This window comes from Stenella coeruleoalba (assembly GCF_951394435.1).
Source record: "Stenella coeruleoalba genome assembly, chromosome: 16".
NCBI lineage: Eukaryota > Metazoa > Chordata > Mammalia > Artiodactyla > Delphinidae > Stenella > Stenella coeruleoalba.
Genome location: NC_137162.1, coordinates 45,252,973 through 45,273,122, shown reverse-complemented (window position 1 = coordinate 45,273,122; position 20,150 = coordinate 45,252,973). Strand labels below are relative to the sequence as shown.

Sequence of the window (20,150 nt, the reverse complement as noted above, 5' to 3'; positions counted from 1 at the left end):
TGATCCCACATTCACCTGGATGGAGGGTGAGGCCAAGGGAGGCATCAAGGCCAGTGGTTTCAATCCTGGTTGCACATTAGAATCCCCCAAAGAGCTTTTAAAATATACTCATGCCTGTGCTGCAGATGCTGGCATAACAGCCTGGCTGCAGTGAGGTGGCACGGAGTCTTAATATTAAATGCACAGTCAGGACCGAGAACCACTGATCTAGGATGCTGTTGGCTATGATGGGGATACGTGAGAAGGAAAAGGTAAGTGTGTGATTGTGTGTGTGTGTGTGTGTGTGTGTGTGTGTGTGTGTGTGTGAAGTGAGGGCCTGTGAGGTGGTCACAAAGGCCACACTCAATTCATTTTGAAAGGGTTTACTGAGCACCTATCCTGTGGCAGCTGCTGTGCTGGGATCCTGAGATAAAAGATGACAATGACCTAAGGAACACTGAGCAGACATAAGAAAGGCACAGCCTGGCTTTCACTCCACCATCCCTCCATCCACCATCCACTATCCATCCCTCCACTCACCATCCATCCATCCATCCATCCATCCATCCACTCCCCCACCATTACTTAGCAGAGGTGGCACTACTCCCCAAAGCAGTATCACCTCCTCTGACCTTGCTGCCTCTCTATCATTATCGTTTTCTCTCCAAACTGCCCCTTTTACAAGGGCCTTCTGTCCTTCTTGTATCATCCTGGTCTGGACTCTGCTCTCCTAAAGCCACATGCCTTTGACTCAATAATGCTAACCCCTGGGTAGGAAATGAGACATATGATTGCCCTGATGTTTCCAGGGAGCCAGGTGTTGGGTACTGCTGCGTTACTAATCTAGTGGTTTGGTGTTAATTTTTCTCTCCATTTGATCTCAATAGTAGCAGGGAAGAAAATCCCCAGTTTTGAACCCCAATAGACCTGAATTCAAATCCTGGTTTTGCCAATTCCTGCTGAAACGACCTTAGGCAAATTCCTTGGCCTGGACCTGGCAGAGCCTCAGTTTACTTACCTGGAGATGGTTAAAAACAGTACCTATTTCCTGGGGTTGCTGTGAAGGTTAAAACAGACGATTCTATACAGAAAGCACCCACACCTACAGCCTGGCACTTAGCAGAGGCTTATTAAGTGTCAGGCCCTTATTACTTCCTCCCTCCCACGGAGAGGCAGCCGCAGGGAGACAAATGCATCCCAGTCTCTGTGATGTGAGGGGATTCCCTGCGGAGTCTGATTGTGAGGCTGTGTGTGTGTGTGTGTGTGTGTGTGTGTAGGGTTTTTCTCAAATGCCCCAAAGAGGAAGGCCTGAGTGTGTGGCCTCCCACCCTTTCTTTACAGAAGCAACCAAATGAGGCAACTTCTTGAGTGGAGCAGCTATGCAGCTAAGCAAATGCCACCACAGAAGCTAACTGGGTTAGTGCTTCTCCACCTGTCTGCCTCCTGGTTATGCCAACCCAAGGCCAGCGCCCACCCTGGGAGACTCTCACCCTGAGAGGGGTGCTGGGCACCGGGAGGTGCTGAATCTCCTCAGGGCCATCCAAGGCTTGGTCAGGTTGCATGACCACGGGTTTAGGGTTTTCCAAATTTGCATGATTGTGAGAATTCCCTAAAGTATCAGAGGACAGATTCAAATGCCCCTCCACTAGCCCTGAGGTAGGGCTGGGGCTCCATGTTGGTAATGAGCACCCAGGGGGTCTTTGAAAACCGTATAATAATTCAGCCGCCAAGAAGGAGCGCAGGACTCGGATCTCTGCTGTTTATTAGCAGGGGCTACTGGGCAGGGTATTGTACTTCCTTATTCCACGTATTCCTCAACTGCAGAATGGGGATAAGATCTGTGCCTGCCTCGTGGGGTTGTAGTGAAAGACGAATGGGGATGCAGGTAAGTGATCAGCACAGGCGTGTTGGTCATTATGACTGCAATGCCCTACCAGCTGGGTGACATCCTGGACACTGTTTACCCTTGAACTAGTCCAAGGGGAGATGAGCTGTGGATGGGGATGGGGCACTCCAAGTAAAGACCTCCACTCTGGGCTGAAAACAGCTGTTTGGTGTCTGGAGTCCTACAGTCTAAATTTGTTTAGATACAGGTTTCCCTGTGATTTGATTGTGCATTAAGGATCCATGCTATTGCCGAGATACAATCAAACGACTGGGGAAGAGTTGCTCGGCTGAGCTGATCCCCCAGCCCAAGGCCACCACAAGGGGAGGAACGAGGGTTCCATCTCCGGCCCCAGCCGCTGGAGGGCTGCCCAGCATCCTCGAGTTCTTGAACACTTACGCTTTAGAGTAGTTCAGAACAAAGTCTACTCCCTTCTCACTATCGAACTGGATATCTCTGGGTAAATCCTTGTGGCATTTGGCATCGATACTCAAGGGGAAGCCAGGGTTCCACTCCATCCATCTGAGCGTGAAAAGGAAGGAGAAGAAAACTGGGTTAAATGTCTGGCTTTTGGGTTGGGCCCTCAGGCTGAAGGCTGCCTGTGTGGTCTGAGGATGTGCCCATAAGGTCACCATGCTTTAGCTGAGCGTGTGCCTGGCGAGGTACTGGGATGCCTCCCAAGGTCTGGTGTCCCCCCACCTTGCTGTGCCCTGGGTCTCAAAGTGGGAAGCCTGAGGTTCCCTAAACCTGAAGCTGGGATTACAGCAGAGGGGTGGTGAATGGTAGGTGCACACCAGTGTGTACAGAGAGCATCAGAAGACCTCATTTATTTGAGGTGACATTCAAGGGCGATGTCTCCCCAGCACAGAGCTGCCATGCTGGCCCCTGGAGGTGGAAGTGGTTAAGGTTGCCCCATCACACTTGACCTAGACATCCAACATCCTACCAGCTTGGTCATCACCCCTGTATTGTGTGTGGTGGTCAAGGGAAAAAAGGGGACAGCGGTCATGCCTTCCCAAAGGGGGCATGAGTCAACAGGGAGGTTGGGTGAGGACCTCCAGGCACAGACTGATGCCAATAGCAGATTCAGAGATTGTTGTAATCAAAACAGCTCCCCGGGACTTCCCTGGTGGCACAGTGGTTAAGAATCAGAGCAACTCAGAGCAACTAAGCCCATGCACCGCAACTACTGAGCCTGCGCTCTAGAGTCTGCGAGACACAACTACTGAGCCCACGTGTCACAACTACTGAAGCCCGCATGCCTAGAGTCTGTGCTCCACAACAAGAGAAGCCACCACAATGGAGAAGCACGAGCACCACAAAGAAGAGTAGCCCCCGCTTGCCGCAAGTAGAGAAAGCACGCACGCAGCAAAGAAGACCCAATGCAGCCAAAAATAAATAAATAAAATAGATAAATTAAAAAAAAACAAAAATAACCAGCTCCCCTCAAAGACAGGCCGTGCACTCTACCCCACCAAAATTTTTAGAGCCTGGTGTCCTTAAAATTTATCCTGTAGTATTGGGTATTTAAGTTTGTTTTTTTAAATTTTACTTTTCTTTTTGTTTATTGAAAAAACAAACCAAACCAAACCAAACCAAACGAAAAATCTGTTAGTTTCTTTTAGGGTGGGGAGAATGATCTTTTATTTATTTAAATGATCTTACATTTGTTTAAAAACCAAAATTTACATTCTGGGATTTCAGCTTTTCCATTTGTATTCCTTTTTTTTTTTTTTTTTTTTGCGGTATGCGGGCCTCTCACTGCTGTGGCCTCTCCCGTTGCGGAGCACAGGCTCCGGACACGCAGGCTCAGCGACCATGGCTCACGGGCCCAGCCGCTCCGCAGTATGTGGGATCTTCCCAGACCGGGGCACGAACCCATGTCCCCTGCATCAGCAGGCGGACTCTCAACCACCGCACCACCAGGGAAGCCTGTATTCCTTTTTAATCTAATCTCTCTTATAAGAGGGAAGTAAAACACTGAGAGTTCAGGTCGTTAAAAAGTCTTAGGACATGGAAGCAACCTGAATGTACAACAACAGAGGAATGGATAAAGAAGATGTGGTCCATACATACAACGGAATATTACTCAGCCATAAAAAGAACAAAATAGTGCCATTTGCAGCAATATGGATGGACCTAGATATCGTCACACTGAGTGAATGAGTCAGACACAGAAAGACAAATAACATATGATGGCGCTTATATGTGGAATCTAAAAAAAGGTACAAATGAACTTATTTACAAACAGAAGTAGAGTCACAGATATAGAAAACAAACTTATGGTTACCAGGGGATGGGGGGAGGGATAAGTTGGGAGATTGGGATCGACATACACACACTATTATATATAAAATATATAACTAATAAGAACCTGCTGTATAGCACAGGGTACTCTACTCAGTACTCTGTACTGGCCTATTTGGGAAAAGAATCTAAAAAAAAGGAGTGGATATAGGTATATGTATAACTGATTCACTTTGCTGTACACCTGAGACTAACACAACATTGTAAATCAACTATACTCTGATAATTATTTTTTAAAAGTCTTAAGGCCCTTTAATATCATCTTGTACTTTTATTGTCACAAAAATTCCACAATGTTTTTTGAGGTATCCTGTTGGCCCAGCAAGCCTCTCATTAGTATCATTAGAGGTGAACAGGAACTGGATATGATCACTCATATGATCACTCCAAATGCATTTTGAAAAGCGTTTTCTGTTGTATAGAACCTACATTTCTTACTGTTAGTTTACTAACAACATTCTCTTTTCCTAGACATTAAAAAAACCTTCTATTTTTGTTGTCTGTATTAACACCAATGCTGGATTAACATTAACCAGGGTAAAAATGTGGATGAATGCACAAATGTCAATTAATTTATTGACTTTTTTCCCTTTGTTTTAGAAAATGATTTAAGGTATCTCCAATATATGTGTAAAATTGAGGCAGTCATCTGGTAGCCCCACTGGTATTAACTGCCGATTACTTAATTACTGTTGGTCAAATCAATTTAAATATTCCTAACCATCTTTTCCTAGCCACTGGGAAGTAGGGCTCTAATTAATTTGAAGAGCTGAGTAGAGCTGGATTTCTTCAGTATGGAAGCACTGAACCCCATGAGGAGAGATGGGCCAGCAAATACATTCACGTTTTCTTAAGGGTAGAGTTTACTTGGAGCACATTTCAAGACCCCACCTTCCTGCTGACCCCCAGCCTCCAAAGTGCCCCACCTCAGGAGGTCAGGAGACAATGGCCTCTCACTGCATGGAGACAGCACAGTTTGCCAGCTAGTTTACTACTGGCGCCTGAAACCAACACCTATGTTCCTTCCACTGCAGGCACTGTTGCCTGAGAGGCCTGACAGGCTGATCTGCACAGGGGCCAAAGGCCTCATACTCACAGATAGATAGGCAAAGAAAAAAATCATACTCCATTGGAAAGACCAAATTGAACAACCAGGCAGAAGGAAGGAAGGAAGAAGCAGAAAAGACATTTAATTTTAAAAAGAGAGAGAGAGAGAGAATTCTTAAGGAGATGCAATTACAATCTAAAAAGACTTTCTGCAACCACAAGACATGATTTCAGAATTGAATATTCCATAGAAAAATGGAAAAAAAGAGTAATAGTCACTGTGAGATCTGATTGGTCTCCTGGAAGACAAAATCTGTTCATTCAGTAACTAATTATTGAGTGCCTGTTATGTGCCAGACACTGCTCTGTGACAAATGGAAGGAAATGCAACACAAATACACAAAGAAGTGGAAGTCATGAAGAAAACACAGGAGACATGAAAACCAGATATAGAAGATTTGATGCACAGAGAGAGTTCCAGAGGAGAGACAGGGATACATGGAGAAGTAAAAACCAAAGAAATAGGAGAAAAACTTCCTTAAGCTGAAGGGACCTCAATTTTCTGAGTAAATCCTAGGCAGAAAAAAAAAAGAAAGAAAAAAAAGACATTCCTAGGGCTTCCCTGGTGGCGCAGTGGTTGAGAATCCGCCTGCCGATGCAGGGGACACGGGTTTGTGCCCCGGTCCGGGAAGATCCCACATACCGCGGAGTGGCTGGGCCCGTGAGCCATGGCCGATGAGCCTGCGCGTCTGGAGCCTGTGCTCCGCAACGGGAGAGGCCACAACAGTGAGAGGCCCGCGTACCAACAAAAAAAAAAAAAAAAAAAAAAAAAAGACATTCCTAGATATATACTGATTAAATTGTAAAATGTGAAAGAGGAGAATGCTGTGGAGACGGAGCGGGGATTGAGAAAGGGAAAGAGAGAGAGGAGAGATGGTTCCACAAACTCACAAGCTTCTGGGAAAAGGAAAATAACGAAACTATCACTAGGTTTCTCATTTGCCATACTAAAAATGGGGAGATAGTGTAAGGTGTTTACAGACTTTTTTACATAATCATTTAAGCCTCATATCAAGTATGGACTCAGACATTATATTACCTGCATATATTACCCACCCTTTCATATATTAATTGAACAAGTTCAGCCAAACAAAAATGACATTAGAATGAACCAAGAAGTTCCTAAATATAGTAAAGAGTGTTTATTAGAAAACAATAGCAAATATATTGAACAAATAAAAATATCAAAGGCATTTTCTCAAAAATCAAGACCCAGAAAGGATGTTCATCCTTGCTACTGTTACTTTGTTTTGGCAATAAGAAAAAATTATCAGTGACATAATAATGTAAACTAAGAGACAAAAGTATCATCATTTACATAATACGATCAAATAACTGGGCAACTAAAAAGACTCACTTAAAAATAGAGACAATATTAGGCTTCCCTGGTGGCGCGGTGGTTTGGAATCCGCCTGCCAATGCAGGGGACATGGGTTCGAGCCCTGGTCTGGGAGCATCCCACATGCCGTGGAACAGCTGGGCCCGTGCACCACAACTACTGAGGCTGCGCTCTAGAGCCCGCGTGCCACAACTACTGAAGCCTGTGCACCTAGAGCCCATGCTCTGCAACAAGAGAAGCCCCCGCACCGCAACGAGGAGTAGCCCCTGCTCGCCACAACTAGAGAAAGCCCGCGCACAGCAACCAAGACCCAACACAGCCATAAATAAATAAACAAATAAATTTATTTTTAAAAAAAGGAGACAATAAAATAATTTAGTAAGGTGTCAATACAAAGTAAATATTAAATAATGAGTAGTTATCTTTATCCCAGCAATATTCATTGGCAAACAGAAAAACACCCTACTTAGAATGGCAAAAGCTATAGTTTCCTTTGGTATAAAGTGACCAGAAAGGTGAAAGAACTTCATGAAGAAAAAGTAGAAATTCTATTGAAGGACATCACACAAGATCTAAATGGGTGGAAACATGCAACATTATTAAAATGTCACTACAGGACACACGTGTCATTCAAAGCAATTCTCATCATGAAAAACTTTAAAAAGAACAGTAAGATAACATAACGCCTATTCAGATTTATTAGAAAGTTCTGGTAACCAAAAGATGGCACTGGGCCATGGAGTAGGAAAACAGACCCAAGAAAATATGTGGATATAATACAAAACTAGCTAATATTTATCCAGTGCTTTTTATGTGTCAAATACTAGTCTATGTGTTTTCATGGTGTAACCTATTTAATTCTTTCCAAAATCCTTAGGAAGTGGTACTATTATTTCCCCCATTTTACAGATGGGGGAATTGAGGCACAAAGAGATTACACAATTTTCACAGGACAGAGTGTGGCAGTTAAGTGGGAGCTGAGCCCAACACCGGCTGCAGAGCCCATGCACGGGGTCACCACGCCAGCTCCATGCGCTGTGGGTGTCATCCCAAAGCAGCAGGAAGAAACATTATGTAATAAATGATATCAGGGACATTTGACCCCCACTTCACATCATGTATAAAAATACATAGCCGATGAATTAAAAGACTGAAGTTAAAAATAAAATTATAAAAATATTAGACAAAAATATGAGAATTTATGTAACACTGGGGTGGGGAGGGCCTTCTTAAGCAAAGCAGGAAACTCAAAAGTTACAAAGAAAAACAATATATATATTAAGAAAATAAAAAGCTAAAACCTGTGACAAAAGTAACTGAAGACAAGTGATACACACTATACATATAACAAAGGGATACAATCTTAATATATAAAGAGCTGCTTTAGATTAATAATAAACCCACAGGAAAATAAAGCACATAAATAGGCAATGCAGAGGCTAAAGCCATCAGTGGTCCGGGTATGCAGATTAAGACAGCAGCGGCTCTTAAGGATTCCTGGATTGTTAAAAATTTAAAAGATTGATGTTATCAGGTATTAGTGAACGTATGGGTAATAGTATATTCTTACATACTTTTGGTGGGATTGAAAATTACTGTAAAGTTTTGGGAAGGGAATTTGGTCATTCTTTTTTTTCTTTAAACATCTTTATTGGAGTATAATTGCTTTACAATGGTGCATTAGTTTCTGCTTTATAACAAAGTGAACCAGCTATACATATACATATATCCCCATATCTCTTCCCTCTTACGTCTCCCTCCCTCTCACCCTCCCTATCCCGCCCCTCTAGGTGGACACAAAGCACCAAGCTGATATCCCTGTGCTACGCAGTTGCTTCCCACTAGCTATCTATCTTACATTTGGTAGTGTATGTATGTCCATGCCACTCTCTCACTTCGTCCCAGCTTACCCTTCCCCCTCCCCATTTCCTCAACTCCGTTCTCTACACCTGCGTCTTTATTCCTGTCCTGCCCCTAGGCTCTTCAGAACCATTTTTTATATTTTTTAGATTCTATATATATGTGTTAGCATACAGTATTTGTTTTTCTCTTTCTGACTTACTTCACTCTGTATGACAGTCTCTAGGTCCATCCACCTCACCACAAATAACTCAATTTCATTTCTTTCTATGGCTGAGTAATATTCCATTGTATATATGTGCCACATCTTCTTTATCCATTCATCTGTCGATGGACACTTAGGTTGCTTCCATATGCTATTGTAAATAGAGCTGCAATGAACATTGTGGTACATGACTCTTTTTGAATTATAGTTTTCTCAGGGTATATGCCTAGTAGTGGGATTGCTGGGTCATATGGTAGTTCTATTTTTAGTTTTTTAAGGAACCTCCATACTGTTCTCCATAGTGCCTGTATCAATTTACATTCCCACCAACAGTGCAAGAGGGTTCCCTTTTCACCACACCCTCTCCAGCATTTATTGTTTGTAGATTTTTTGATGATGGCCATTCTGACTGGTGTGAGGTGATAACTCACTGTAGCTTTGATTTGCATTTCTCTAATGATTAATGATGTTGAGCATTCTTTCATGTGTTTGTTGGCAATCTGTATATCTTCTTTGGAGAAATGTCTATTTAGGTCTACTGCCCATTTTTGGATTGGGTTGTTTGTTTTTTTGATATTGAGCTGCATGAGCTGCTTGTATATTTTGCAGATTAATCCTTTGTCAGTTGCTTCATTTGCAAATATTTTCTCCCATTCTGAGGGTTGTCTTTTCGTCTTGTTTATGGTTTCCCTTGCTGTGCAAATGCTTTTAAGTTTCATAGGTCCCATTTGTTTTTGTTTTTATTTCCATTTCTCTGGGAGGTGGGTCAAAAAGGATCTTGCTGTGATTTATGTCATACAGTGTCCTGCCTATGTTTTCCTCTAAGAGTTTTATAGTGTCTGGCCTTACGTTTAGGTCTTTAATCCATTTTGAGTTTATTTTTGTGTATAGTGTTAGGGAGTGTTCTAATTTCATTCTTTTACATGTAGCTGCCCAGTTTTCCCAGCACCACTTATTGAAGAGGCTGAATTGTATTGTATACAATTGAAGAATTGTATATTCTTGTCTCCTTTATCAAAGATAAGGTGACCATATGTGTGGGTTTAACTCTGGGCTTTCTATCCTGTTCCATTGATCTATATTTCTGTTTTTGTGCCAGCACCATACTGTCTTGATTATTGTAGCTTTGTAATATAGTCTAAAGTCAGGGAGCCTGATTCCTCCAGCTCCGTTTTTCTTTCTCAAGATTGCTTTAGCTATTCAGTGTCTTTTGTGTTTCCATACAGATTGTGAAATTTTTTTTTCTAGTTCTGTGAAAAATGCCTTTGGTGGTTTGATGTGATTGCACTGACTCTGTAGATTGCTTTGGGTAATATAGGCATTTTCACAATGTTGATTCTTCCAATCCAAGAACATGGTATATCTCTCCATCTGTTTGTATCATCTTTAATTTCTTTCATCAGTATCTTATAGTTTTCTGCATACAGGTCTTTTGTCTCCCTAGGTAGGTTTATTCCTACGTATTTTATTCTTTTTGTTGCAATGGTAAATGGGAGTGTTTCCTTAATTTCTCTTTCAGATTTTTCATCATTAGTGTATAGGAATGCAAGAGATTTCGGTGCATTAATTTTGTATCCTGCTACTTTACCAGATTCATTGATTAGCTCCAGTGGTTTTCTAGTAGCATCTTTAGGATCCTCTATGTATATAGTATCATGTCATCTGCAAACAGTGACAGTTTTACTTCTTCTTTTCTTATTTGGATTCCTTTTATTTCTTTTTCTTCTCTGATTGCTGTGGCTAAAACTTCCAAAACTCTGTTGAATAACAGTGGTGAGAGTGGGCAACCTTGTCTTGTACCTGATCTTAGTGGAAATGGTTTCAGTTTTTCACCATTGAGAATGATGTTGGCTGTGGGTTTGTCATATATGGCCTTTATTATGTTGAGGTAAGTTCCCTCTATGTCTACTTTCTGGAGTGTTTTTATCATAAATGGGTGTTGAATTTTGTTGAAAGCTTTTTCTGCATCTATTGAGATGATCATATGGTTTTTCTCCTTCAATTTGTTAATATGGTGTATCACATTAATTGATTTGCATATATTGAAGAATCCTTGCATTCCTGGGATAAACCCCTCCTGATCTTGTTGTGTGATCCTTTTCATGTGCTGTTGGATTCTGTTTTCTAGTATTTTGTTGAGGATTTTTGCATCTATGTTCATCAGGCACTGAAACCAAATCAATATACAAATGGAAAACAAGCTGAATGTCCATCAATAGGAGAATGGTTGAATAAGTTATGGTACCTTCACATAAAGCAAGAAATGTGTGGCAGTTTAAGGACAAGGGAAACAATGAGATACTATTGCACACACATTGGATTGAGAAGGATGCAAATGTCTCAAAGTGCAAAGTGGGTCAGTGATGTAGGGAAACAGCAACTCAGGAACAGCTCTTAGGGTGAAAATTGGCAGAATCCCTTTGGAAAACAGTCGGCAATATTTAGAAAACTTAACACGTGGTCTGTAAACTTTGGTGTCTACTCCTAGGGATGTTCCCTAGAAAAACTCATTCAGGAGAGCACCAAGAGACAAGACATATGTGGAAGCTTATTGTGGTGTGGCTTTCAACAGCCAGAAGTTAAAGACCACCCACACGTCCACCAGCAGGTAAGTGGGTGAACACAGTGGTTTACTTACATGGTGGTGCACTACACAGAAGCTAAAATGAATGGATGACACCTATCTGTGTCAACTGGCTGCTCTTTAAAACAGAATGACCACAAAAAAAAGCAAGTCACAGAATGATTAGATTAAATGATGTAGATTAGATGAAAACACATTCTGCTGCGTGTGTGTGTGTGTGTGTGTGTGTGTGTGTGTGTGTGTACCACGCAGGTATCTGCAGTCATAGTGAGAGAACATGGATGCTGGGTTATGACCTGTGTGGGATTCTCCATGTCCCTGCCTGGCTGATTGAGTGACGAGAGCCAGCTGGACTTGCCAGCTTTTGACATACTGGAGATTATTCTTAGTTGTTACTTCCAAACTCTAATCTGGAAGCCTGTGAGTTCATATGAAAGAGGAACTATAAGAATATGCAGACGGTGCAAAATTCAGTGTTTCCTGAACGGAAGCAGAGGAGGAGGTCTGAAAAGGACAGATGAGTAGAAGGAGGAAGAAACGATGATTAGATCTAAGAAAGGGGCAGACTATCTCACCAGAAAACCTTCTGCCCCATTCCCTAGACCCTGCCAGAGCCCCATCTCTGTAAAACCAACACACCACTGAATCTACCTCTCCCTGGGGAAGGGGTGTATCTCAAAGGGTGCTGCATGGAGCAATCGTTCTGCACGATGTTAAAAGTCGTATGTCAAATTCTCTTGGGACACACTGGGTTTTAAAAAAAAAAGAGGGCTTCCCTCGTGGTGCAGTGGTTGAGAGTCCGCCTGCCGATGTAGGGGACACGGGTTTGTGCCCCGGTCCGGGAAGATGCCACATGCCGCGGAGCGGTTAGGCCCGTGAGCCATGGCCGCTGAGCCTGTGCATCCGGAGCCTGTGCTCCGCAACGGGAGAGGCCACAACAGTGAGAGGCCTGTGTACCGCAAAAAAAAAAAAAAAAAAATTAACCAGGGTCCATTACTCCAGAACTTCTCAGAATCCTCGATGCTTATGTGCATTGTGAACCTCTAGAAGGGGGATGTGATAAACAGTTTCCCAAACTTTTTTTTACCATGGGACTCTCTTCTGGGGAGAAAGTTTTGGGACCAGTTGCTCCAGTGCACACTTTGGAAAATACTGGGTTAAGACAAAATGCCTGTAAGACTGATTTATTAGTCATTAACTGAATTAGTGTGGAACTGATAAGATTTGCTGTCCACTCTCTTAACAGGACACAAACTAGCCTGATTCTCTGGAAGCTGTTTAACTCGCCACAGTCTAGGACTCCCTCCTTCCACAAGGCCAGAAGCACGTGGAGTGCTCACTGTAGGGGCTTTCCCTGGGTGGTTGAAGTGGGGAGGGAAGCTGTGGAAGGGGCATATGAACGCCAGCCCTTTAGGATGGGAATGGGCGGTGCATAGCTCTTGGACAATGCCTTGTGCACTGCACCAACTACAAAAGTCTCAAAACACATCATATGGTGCCTGAGCTGAGAGGCTTACTCACAAATATTCTACAACAAATTGCAAATTCATAGACCCTTAACATTATGCACTGCATTAGCAGATTATTCTTCCATACCTGGCACTAAAAATCATAAAAATTTCATTAAAATTTTTATTTTGGAAAAGAATATATAAATATATGGATGCATGTGTATATATGCACTCACACACTCACATATGCATAAAAATGCACAAGACATCTGTATAAGCAACATCCAGATCGAGAATCAGAACATTGCTAGTAGCCTCCACACCCACTGCCCACTCAACCTCCCCGATCACCTTGATTTTGTGATAATCGGTTCCGGCTATTGTTTATTGTTCCACTGCTATACAACTTTGCCTAAGCAATATAATTTCAAACCTCATGGACTGGCTGGACATGTGTCTGGTTTCTATTCTTTAGCGCTGTGTTAGTGAGGTTTGTTCATGTTGCTGTGGGTACCAACAGTTCACTGCTCTTCCTTGCAGCGTAGAGTTATCACAATTTATTTATTTGTTCTACTTCTGATGGACATTGGGTGGTTTCCATTTTTTTGGCTCTCATAAATAATACTGTTGTGACCATCTGTGTACATGTATCCAGGTGCACCTGCACACCTGGATTTAGATCCAGGAGTAGAATTTCTGAGTCAAAGATTATAATGTAGCTTCAATTTCACCAAATATTGCAAAACTGTGTTCTACAGAGGTTGTTTCAATTTATATCCCTGTCAGCAGTGTATGAGTCTTCCCATCCCTTCATACCTTCTTCAACACTTGGGTATTGTCAAGTTGTTTCAGTTTTGCCCGTGTGTGTGTGTGTGTGTGTGTGTGTGCAGCAGTAGTAGCAGTAGCTCATTGTGATCTTACTTTTGATTCCTCTGATAACAAATGAGGTTGAGCACCTTTTCGTAAACTTGCTGCTTATATTTTGTGCAGTGACTGCAGTGTCCATTTTTCTACTGAATTGACAATGCTCTTCTTGTAGATTTGTAGGGGTTCTTGGTACATGATAAATAATAATTCTTGTCCATCACTCTGTGAACTTTCTCCTCACTCTCTTTGTGGTGTCTTGTAGTGAACAGAAGTTCCTCACTTTGAGATAGGTGAGTTTATTCTTTTCCTCTATGGTTAGTACATTTTGAGTCTTGTTTGAAAAATCTTTTTTCCTTGAGGTCATGAAGAAGAATCTTCTATAGTTTAAAAGTTTTATAGTTTTGCCTTTAACATTTAAGTCTATTCAACCCAACAATGAGTTTTCTGAATGATATGATGTAGAGTCCAATTTCTTCTCCTTTTTCTCTTCCTCCACTTTTCTCTCTCTGTTCTGTATGGGTTCCCAATAGTCCCACACTACTCATTGTCAGAGCCTCTGTAATATATCAAGTATCCATGTGTGTATTGCCCTGTTTCTCATTTTCCATTCTGTTTCATGGAAATGTAAGTTTTTGAAGGAACGGGGGATAGAGCTAAAGATAATTTTGAGCCTGAGGCAATCAGTGGCCTCAGTGGGGATTTCTCAACCACTGGACAGCAGTGGGTCCATGAAAGGGGGAAAGAATAAGGGGCTAAGAGAAAAGAGATGTCTTTACAAATTAGAAAAGTTAAAAAAATAGAGGATACCACCCAGCTACAGCAAGGATTAGTGAAATAGGTATCTACACACTGATCATGAAAAATGGTTAAAGATTTTTGAAGAGAAATTTGTCTATATATACTAATAACTTCTACTATTTGACTTAGTAATTTCATTTCTGGGTATCTATCCTGAGGAAATACTTAATAATACACACAAAAAGGAAAGATTTTCACATTGTTTATAAGAATAAAAAATTAAAAACCTCCTAAATGTTCAGTCAGGTTGGTGTTTAAGTAAAGTATGGTACATCCATACAATGAAATATTATATAAAAACTAGAATCATGTTTGTGATGAGATTTTTTAAATATGGGGAAATGATTCTGCTATACTTCTAAGGGAAAAAAAGGAGGCTGTCAAGTCATGTATACAATATAATCCCAAAGAAATAAAAGTGAAAATGGATGGATTACAGGTATTTTTCCTGCTTCTACATTATTCTGCTTCTACATTATTCCCCTTCTCTTGCTTTACTGGATTGAAAAAAAAAACAAAACCTGACATATTACATATTCCTTGTAAGAATTTGAACTATAGAGGAAGATGTGAAAAGTGTAACAGTCATCACTCTCCAAAATCACCCCCCCAACCCCCGCCCCTGCCCAGTTAACCATGCTGACTGTTCCTTCCCTTGGAAGGAGTCTCAAACTCAAATGTCTCCAGGGGCCAAAGTAGGAAATGAAAGAAGCCTTGATATAAATGATAGACTGGTGTTGGACTGGGGAAACCTAGAGAATGAGCCCTGTTTACTCAGAATTCCACAATGACCCATTAAACACATTTATAGGCTGGATACAGTCCACTGACCACCACTTTCCAGATGTGCACTCTTGCTCATGTATTATTTTTAAAAACTGTTATATTGAGATATAATTGACATACAATTAAATTCATCCCTCAAAAGTATCCAATTATGAGGTTTGTAGCATATTTACAGAGTTGAGCAACCATCACCATAATCTAATTTTGGAATATGTTCACCCCAAAAGAAACTTTGTACCCATTAATGGTCATTCCCCATGTCCCACCCCCAACTTTCAGCTCTAGGCAGCTACTAATCTACTAATGTGTGTCCATAGACTTGCCTCTTCTGGACATTTCATATAAATAGAATCATACACCATGTGGCCTTTTGTATATGACCTTTTCATTTATTATAATGTTTTTGAGGATTATCTATAGTTTAGCATGTATCCATAGTTCAATGCCAAATAATATTCCGTTGCATGGATATACAGCATTTTATTTATCCATTCATCAATTAACAGAATTTAGGCTGTTTCTACGTTGGGGGTATTATGGATAGTGTTATTATAAATATTTGTGTATAAGTTTTTTTGTGTGTGTAGATATATGATTTCATTAGTTTTGTGTAAGTAACTAGAGGTAGAAGTGCTAAACTGTTTTCCAAAGTGGCTGCTTCATTTTACATTGCACCAGCAATATATGAGGGCTCGAGTTTTTCCACATGCTTCATAGCACTTCTTATTATCTGTCTTTTTAATTCCAACCATCCTAGTGTGTGTGAAGTGGTATCTCATTGTGCTTTCAATTTGCATTTTCTTGATGACTAATAGTTTTGAGCATCTTTGCATGTGCTTATTGGCCATTTATATATTTGCTCTGGAGAAGTGTTTATTCATTCCTCTTTATGGCCAAAATATATTCCATTATATAGATATACCACTGACATTCATCAGTTCATGAACATTTGGGTTGTATTCACCTTTTGGCTATTATGGATAATGCTATAAATATTCATGCACAGGTATATTTGTGTGAACATAAGTTTTCATTTCTCCTGGGTATATGCTTAGGTATGGAATTGCTGGATCATATGGTTACTCTGTGTTTAATAGATTGAGGAACTATCAGACTGTTTTCCAAAGCAGCTGTTACATTTTACATTCCCACCAGCAGTGTATGAGGGTTCTGACTTCTCCACATCCTCACGTTGTTATTGTTTGACTTTTTGATTCTAGCCATCCTCGTGAGTGTGAAGTGGTATCTCACTGTGGTGCTGATCTGCATTTCCATGATGAATAATGATGTCAAGCATCTTTTCATGTACTTATTGGTCATTTGTATATTTTCCTTGTAAAAATATCAATTCAGGTCCTTGCCGATTTTTAAATTGGATTATTTATCTTTTATCATTAAGTTGTAAGAGTTCTTTATGTACTGGATCCAAGTCCCATATCAGATACATGATTTGCAAATATTTTTTCCCATTCTGTGGGTTGTTCTTTCACTTTCTTGGTGGTGTCCTTGAAGCATAGAAGTTTTAAAATTTGATGACATCGACTTATCTGTATTTCTTTTGTTGCTTATGCTTTCATGGTCATATATAAAAATCCTTTGCCAAATTCAGGGTCATGAAGATTTATCCATGTTTTCTTCAAAGTTTTATAGTTTTAGCTCTTACATTTAGGTGTTTGATCCATTTTAACTTAATTTACGTATGTGGTGTGAGGTAAGGGTTCAACTTCATTCTTTTGCACGTGGCTATTCAGTTGTCCCAACACCATTTGTGGAAAAAACTTCTTTCCCCATTGAATGGTCGTGTTGCCTCTGTTGAAAACTAATTGACCATAAGTGTAAGGGCTTAGTTCTGGGCTCTCAATTCTATTTCATTGATCTATACGTCTATCCTTATGTGAATACTACATTGTCTTGACTATTGCAGTGGTGTAGTACTTGGGATATTGAGAAGTGTGAATCATCCAACTTTGTTTACTTTTTTTTCAAGATTGTTTTGACTACTCTGGGTTCCTTGCATTTCCATATGAATTTTAGAATCAGCTTGTCAATTTCTGCAAAAAAGTCCGCAGGGATTTTGATAGCGATTGTGTTGAATTTGTACATTGCTTTGGGGAGTATTGCCATTTAAACGATGTAAGTCCTTTGGTCCATGAACATAAGATGTCTTTCATCTTATTTAGCTCTTCTTTAATTAATTTCAACAGTATTTTGTAGTTTTCATTGTGTAAGTCTTAAACTTCTTTTGTTAAATTTATTCATAAATATTTTATTCCTTTTGATGCTATTGTAAATGGAACTGTTTTCTTATTTTCATTTTAAATTATTGATTGCTCACAAATAGAAAACAACTGAATTTTGCATATTGGTCTTGTATGCTGCAATATTGCTTGTTTTCAGTTCCAATGATTTTTTTTTGTGAATTCCTTAGGATTTTCTACACACAAGGCCATGTCCTCTGTGAATAGCAATGGTTTTACTTATTGTTCTCCAATACGGATGTTTTTTCTTCCTTCTTGTCTAATTGCCCTGGCTAGAACCTCCAGTACAATGTTGAGTAGAAGTGGCAAAAGCTGATATACTTATCTTGTTCCTGGATCTTAGGAGGAAGGCATGCAGTCTTTTCCCATTAAGTATGATGTTAACTGTGAACTTTTTGTAAATGCACTTTATCAGGTTGAGGAAGTTCCCTTCAGTTCCTATTTTTTGAGTGTTTTTTAAAATTTTTGTCAAATGCTTTCTTGTGTGTCTATTAAGATGATCATGTATTGTTTTTGACCATGTATTTTTTGTTCTTTCTTCATATGGTGTATTACATTAATTGATTTTTGGATGTTAAACCAACCTTGCATACTTGGAATCAATTCCACCTCTTCATATTGTATAATGTCTTTTATGTGCTGCTGGATTTTGTTTGCTGATATTTTGTTGAAAATATTTGTATCTATATTCATAAAAGATATTGATGTGTAGTTTTCTTATGGCGTCTGCTTTGGGTATAATACTGGCCTCATACAATGAGTTGAGACAAGTTCTCTCCTTTTCTATTTTTTGGAAGAGTTTATGCAGGGTTGGTATTAATTTTTTAAATGTTTGCTATAAGTCACCAGTGAAGCCATATGGGCCTGGGCTTTCCTTTGTAGGAAGTTTTAAAATTACTTAGTAGGAAGTTTTAAAATTAATTTAAAGTTAGTATTCACTCTCTTTTCTTGTGATCAGTCTATTCATTTGATTTGTTCTTGAGTCAGCTTTGGCAGTTTCTGTCTAAGGAATTTGTCCTTTTCATCTAAGTTATTTAATTGGTTGGTATACAATTGTTCATGCTATTCCCTTTCATTCGTTTTAATTTCTGTGAGGTTGGTATTGATGTTCCCTCTCTTATTTCTAATTTTAATAAATTGAGTCTTCTCTTTTTTCTTAGTCTGTTAGCTAAAGATTTGTCAATTTTCTTGTAGATTATATATCACATTTATAACTAAATTATTATAAGAAGACATAAAAAGTGAAGGGTAATTCCTACAATGGGAGTGGGAGAACATCAAGGTGAATTCAAGCCTTTACTGTCCCATTCCTCCTAAATGCCAATACGGTTGATCCCAAGTTTTTCATAACTCTTTCACCATCTCTGCCTGGAGTGGTGGTAAGGTGGAACTTGGGTATTGAGAAGTACTGAAGGGATCTGGTCCCTTGGTTATCACGTACCAGCAATGATGGGCCATAAACTGTGGGCAGGGTTATGCCCCCGAGATAGAAGACACCATGGCCCCAAGCCATTTGGTCTGATGTCATAACTCACCGATACTCTTTTTGCCGTGTTTCCAGTTCTTTACGTCTGTGCTGCTTGAGAATGTGAATTTGGTCATCACAGGCCAACTTCGCTGTGAGAAAAGGACATGGGTGAGAAGAGCCTAGGGAAGCACATTAACAACATCCAGTTTTCAGGTTTCCCTCAGACACCCTTCCTGAGCCAAGTGCTTTATGTGTATCGTCTCATTTAAGCCTCGGAACACTCCCTCATTTTATAGCAAAGAAATGGGGGCTTGGGGAGGTTGAATAGATTTGCCCTTGGACTTTACCCAAGGTCACAACCTAATTAGTGGATTTTCAACACAAGACTCAAATCCCATGCTGTTAGCTAACTCTCTTTATAAAAGAAAAATCCAGTTCCTCCTCCTCCTGTCTGCTCACTCAGCAAGCCTGGGGGCTCTGAACCTCGGGGTTCTGAGAATCACATCCAGATACATAAGCTAGGCTTGGTTCTGATCGTGACTTACAGGAAGGCAGACCAATGATTCTCTGGCAGGCAGTGTGCCCATCTCTGGCCTGCCTGTGGATTTCCACCTGGGGGCTCCCAGGACACTGCCTTTGCCAAGAATCGTGGGGCCCCTGGTGCAGAGCTCCTCTTCCACTTCAGAGGAGAGGCATTCCGTGATCTTTGGTGGATCTCTTCAAACCACTTCAGGGCAGTTCATTCCTGCATTTCTCATGCAGAGCAGAAATGGCAGCCACTGCGGGTTTCCATGTTGCCTGAGAGAATAGCAGGGACTCATGGCTCTTGTGTTTCTAAGTCCAATTGGTTGCTTCCTGGAGAAATGTGTGACTTAAGATTCAATACACAGACGCTGACACTGTCCAGTTTCCTGTGGTGGCTACACAGAGGAATGAGAATGGAGCTTATTCTAAAACAGCCTGTCATGTCCTAGAGTGTGGGCTTTAGAAGAGGTGTTCTTGGGTTTGGGTTTGGACTAGGGCTGTGTCACTTACAGCTGTGTGACCTTGAGCAAGCTGCCTTAGCTTCTTCCCATGTAAAATGGAGATAATAACGCTTATTTCTAGGGCCATGGTGGGGATTTAGTGAGAGGCTGCAGCAAATCACTCCATACAGTGCTTAGGACCAGTAAGTGCCCAGTAAATGGGAACCACGGTTATCACTGTTGTCCTTATAATTATCATGGACCTGAGCGTCCTCTTCCTCCCTCTAAGCC

At 40.7% G+C, this 20,150-nt stretch overlaps 1 protein-coding gene across 4 annotated transcripts in view; it reads right to left on the bottom strand.

Annotated features, from left to right (window-relative positions):
- ALOX5 (arachidonate 5-lipoxygenase) overlaps nucleotides 1-20,150 on the bottom strand; it is a gene marked incomplete at its 5' end in the record, with an annotated part of 54,233 nt that overhangs the window by 23,051 nt on the left and 11,032 nt on the right. For all 4 annotated transcript variants that reach the window (XM_079900465.1, XM_079900468.1, XM_079900466.1 and 1 more), the window contains 2 exons: nucleotides 2,264-2,386; nucleotides 18,962-19,043. In XM_079900465.1, coding sequence (XP_079756591.1) covers nucleotides 2,264-2,386; nucleotides 18,962-19,043 — 205 coding nt within the window. The remainder of the gene's footprint in view (nucleotides 1-2,263; nucleotides 2,387-18,961; nucleotides 19,044-20,150) is intronic.